The sequence below is a fragment of the Cyprinodon variegatus genome, unplaced genomic scaffold, assembly GCF_000732505.1.
Source record: "Cyprinodon variegatus isolate N-32 unplaced genomic scaffold, C_variegatus-1.0 Scaffold146, whole genome shotgun sequence".
Taxonomy (NCBI): Eukaryota; Metazoa; Chordata; class Actinopteri; order Cyprinodontiformes; family Cyprinodontidae; genus Cyprinodon; species Cyprinodon variegatus.
In genome coordinates, this window is record NW_015150599.1 from 995,299 (window position 1) to 999,810 (window position 4,512).

The 4,512-nt window shown below is 35.3% G+C and overlaps 1 protein-coding gene across 1 annotated transcript in view; it reads right to left on the bottom strand.

The window, feature by feature from the left end:
• Nucleotides 1-1,826: 1,826 nt before the first annotated feature.
• The window catches only part of LOC107086239 (calpain-1 catalytic subunit-like), a 19,033-nt gene continuing 16,347 nt past the window's right edge, over nt 1,827-4,512 (bottom strand). Inside the window, exons 20-22 of the mRNA XM_015377055.1 lie at nt 3,834-3,950; nt 3,415-3,467; nt 1,827-3,229 (exon numbers count right to left, since the gene is read on the bottom strand). Of these exons, the coding sequence (XP_015232541.1) occupies nt 3,203-3,229; nt 3,415-3,467; nt 3,834-3,950 (197 nt within the window). The 3' untranslated portion in view covers nt 1,827-3,202. The remainder of the gene's footprint in view (nt 3,230-3,414; nt 3,468-3,833; nt 3,951-4,512) is intronic.

The following is a 4,512-nucleotide window of genomic DNA, read 5'->3' on the forward strand; positions in this document are numbered from 1 at the left end:
AAGATCAACCAGAAATGTTCATGGAAGCAAGGATAATAGCAAGACGGTTAGCATTAACTGTAAGGATCAAACTTTTCCGATGGTTAAAAACTTATTTTATATGCTGATTTTCTCATCATGGATTGTTTTTATTACGAATATTTTGTATATTTTGTTACTTTTTATCAATAGACAATCATGGACAAATGGAAAATAAACAACCTAAGATTGGACTCATAATATGGCCTCAGACTTGCTTGAAAGATAGGAAGTCGAAACTTTTATTTAAAAAAATTATGATATAACATGCTAGGGTGCACAGTGTTGCTGTCGATAGCAGTGCTGCCTTACAGCAAGAAAGTTCTGGGTTCGATTCCCAGCCCGTGTTCTTTCAGCATGGAGTTTGCATGTTCTCCCTGTGCATGTGTGGGTTATCTCTGGATACTTCGGCTTCCTCCCACAGTCCAAAAACAGGACTGTTAGGTTAATTGGCTTCTCTACATTCTCCTTAGGTGTGAGTGTGTGTGAGAATGGTTCTTTGTCCTCCTTGTCCCTGTGTTGACCTGCGATGGACTGGCGACCTGCCCAAGGTGTACCTCGCTTCTCACCCATTGACAGCTGGAGATAGGCACCAGCAGTCCTTGCCATCACAGCTGGGATAAGGGTGTCGGAAAATGAATGGATGTATGATTTAACATGCTGCTATATATTTATTTATTGTGCTTTGGTGCTCATGGTGTCCATACAATGAACCTGGCAGTTGAATTGTGGCTAATCTAAGCTTTCTAAAGATATATAACATCTATATTGTTAAAAATTTAACTGGTGTTTTTCTCAAACGTACTGCTTTGTTTAATGTAAATATATAACGCGGATCACAGGTGTCGTGCCAAGGTAGTTATCCCGGCCACAATTTGTACCCCTTCGCTGGGAGGAGGCATGGAATAGGAGCTGATGGAGGTCACTTCACCTCAATTCTTTAAGGGTATTAAAACATTCAGAAATTGTATATATATAAATCACAAACATAGATTTAAGCACTAAATATGACATAGGATAAAGTAATATTCCTACTGCCTGTAGCCTATCATATGTTCATGCACACTCCATTTATTATGTTATTTTCGTTGTAATGATATTTTTTGACAACAGTTTTCAATGAGATGCGAACATTTAGACACCGTGAAACAATGAGATCATTTTTTTATGGAGCATGTTGGAAAAAAAACAAGGAGCCTTTCAGCGAAAGGAGTTTACACAGTTATCAGCGTCCTGTTTGAAGCAAACACTCTAGTCTCGTTTTTTTAATCAATATCATGTCTATAACATGTGAAGTGAAGAATAAAATAACAATGCTCATCTTTTAACAAAGATAACACATCTCAAGTTTAGCTATTAATAGGTTGGAATTGAGGAGGTGTGAGCTCCGTTGATCCTATATTTGGCTCCATCCATCTTCCCATCAATTTCAACCATCTTCCTTGTCCCTGATGAAGAAAAGCAGGCCCAGTAAAATAAGTTGAGAGGAGATGTTGTGAATTGGGGGTTTATAGATAAATTGAACCAAGTTCCAGGAAAGCTTGGTTATGTTGGCTAAATTTCTGGTTCGTAGCAGATCGGGCGATGACATAGTGAAGATTTCTGAGGAGTATCATCCTTTAAGGGCAGGGATCAGTGAAATTCTAATATTCAACCTATTAAAAAAAGAAAACACACCCTGTTTTTTTGTTTTGTTTTTTTTTGTTTTTTTAATTGCAGCAAAGATTTTAACAGACAAAGTACAAATTATACAGCGTTGCGCAAGACGGAGCCAACATAGAACTAAACAACAGAACAAATCCCTTTTATTGTTTTCAGGTGCCTGATCCCAGGACAGCATCTTTAATGTGAAACACTCCTCTGCCTTTCTTATATAGAGGCAACTGAAATCCATCCCAAAACAGATTAAAGGCCAACAACGTGCATCAATCTTGAGGATTTCTGGTTGTCTACTTTATCCATGTAACAGAAAACATCCAATCTTTTAATGTCATGTAGTTCTGAAATGCTCCAAGCTCTACAGTAAATATATGTTAACTGCAGCTGATACAAATATAGAGTAGTACAGCTCTAATGCTTTTAAATTTAATGCACAGAATAATATAATTACAAAATATAAAAGATCTTAACAATTCTTCAGCATGATGAAGGCCTTGTAGTGCCTTCTTCTCCTGTAATGTTTTTTTTTTACTTTTCACCAGGTATTTCACTCTTTGTTTTTCAAAAACTTTCAAATGGGCTTTTGTTTAGCAAGTTTTTAAATTGCATATTTCAATAAAGGTGACGCTAACATGCGCAGAACATGCACATGGTTATCCTTAGCTTTTCAGTTTAGAAGTCATGTTAGCCATAATAGCTAAGGATAGAAAGTTTCACATAGAGTGAAGAGTTACTTCCAATCTTTACCATGCATATCTGCATAAGTTAGTTTCATCAGATTAAATTAGCTTAAGCGACACTCCTCACACTGCAGGTAAAACATAGTTGTATATTTATTATTTCTTTATAAGTAAATTGCTAATCTAGATTAATTTCTTTTTCACCATTCAATGGTATGGGCCTTGGTACAAATTGAGATTCCACAGGCCCACCCACAGTGTCATCCTTACAGAGCAGAAACACAGGGATACGCAGCTATGGATTTAGTAATCTATTAATCTAGCAATTAGTTCTTTAACTAAGAAGAAATTCACTTAGGAAATCAGCATACCATGATTAGCAAGTGATTAAACATACAAAAACAAACCTTTCTTTCACATTTTAAAAGTAATTTAAATGGCTAAAAAATGTCCAACTTAATTAAAATGCTCAGATATGCCAACTTTTAAACAGACAAAGACAGATTTTCATTTAAAATGCAAAATGTATATTTTTTAAATTCTGCCCTGGGTGGGTTGTTTATTCGGCAGATAGCAAATTTTAGAGTTAAAATTAATTAAAACAAAATTAACTAAAACAAAAATAAAACTGATCAAAGCTCAAAGTCTTAAAATTAGATGTTTTTTTAGTATATGAATGTTTTGAAATGATAGGCTCCATTTAAGAAAATCATTACGTTTCATATATGTTCAATATGTATCAATGTATAATCATTTAATTATACCTGCATATTTTGTTGTACTGTAACATGTAAGTAAACTTTAGCTTTGACTGACATGTTGTGGTCCAGCTTCTCATTCACAAGTTAGCTGTACATCACAAGGTACATCCACTGGAAAAGAAAGAATAAAATGTTATTTATTTCACAGTCGTGATTAAATCTAGTGCAAACGACACTAGATTTGAAAAAACAAGAATGCAGGATCCTAAGCATAGTATGTAATGTCTAAGCTAATTTCTAACCCTAAGCCTAAGCCACAATTGAGGCTTTTAAAAAGAAAATATTGAATTCATCACCTCTGGTTCTTGAAGAGTCACAGCTGTACCATTGGACAAGTTGCTGAACATTTCTGTTAATAAAAGAAAAAGAAACACCAGAAAAAAAAAAAAAATCAATGTTTTAGGAAATTCAGAAAGATAGCTTTAATATCAAATAAGAGGGCAGCCATGGATTGGTAATATTGAAATAATAAACTGAAATAAGCCTTAAAGGTATTTAAATTAGATGAAATGCACCTGCAGCCAGTGTTATAGTTTCTACCTTCAGAGTAGCTTGACAGACACAACTAGACTAGTTTAATAAAGATATTCATTCATAGTAGAATCCAAGTACAGATCTGGCTGCATCTATTTATCAGTACTAATACTCACCCATGTTTTTGGTTTAACCTCTAAAACCCAATCAGAAACATTATCTGGACTGATCATGTACTTACGAGACATGCGTTCAAAGCGAAGAGCCAAACCAATGAAGTTCTCCAGAGATATATATCCAGAGGAGTCGCCGTAACGCAGAGCCATTAAATTCAGCATGTTGTCGCTGCTCCTTTTTCCTGCGGGACACAGGGGTTATAGCAGTGGTTCCTAACCGTGTTCCTCAGGGACCCCTGTCCTGCATGTTTTAGGTTTTTTCCTTTTTGCATCACACCAGAAAATAATGGATGACTAACAGGCTTCTGTAGCACTTGATTGCAGATGAGGAGCCTTAATTTGAACAGTGTGAGGGAAGGGGTCCCTGAGGATGAGGGTAGGGGATCAATGGGCTATAGGGTGAACTTTAGGCTAACATTCATATATTTATGTAAAAAATAATAATAAAAAGATTATTTTCTTTCTTTAATTTAATTAATTAATTTGCATGTTAATCTAATGTAGCTGAGGAATATGACCATTTAAACGGATAAAAAGTTAATTAACTTTACCTGTATGCTGTTGCTTCTGATATTTTAAACATTGTGCAATTTACAGCAGCTGCTTCTGACTGAGAAAGTTGTGGGTCAAATGTATTACTTAAAGGAAAATTCCGGTTTTTAACACTTTTAGCCCATTTTCTGTAGTGTCCAGGATGAAATCGAATGATCGACACCAAAATTTTGATGATTGGTCCTGTCTCTG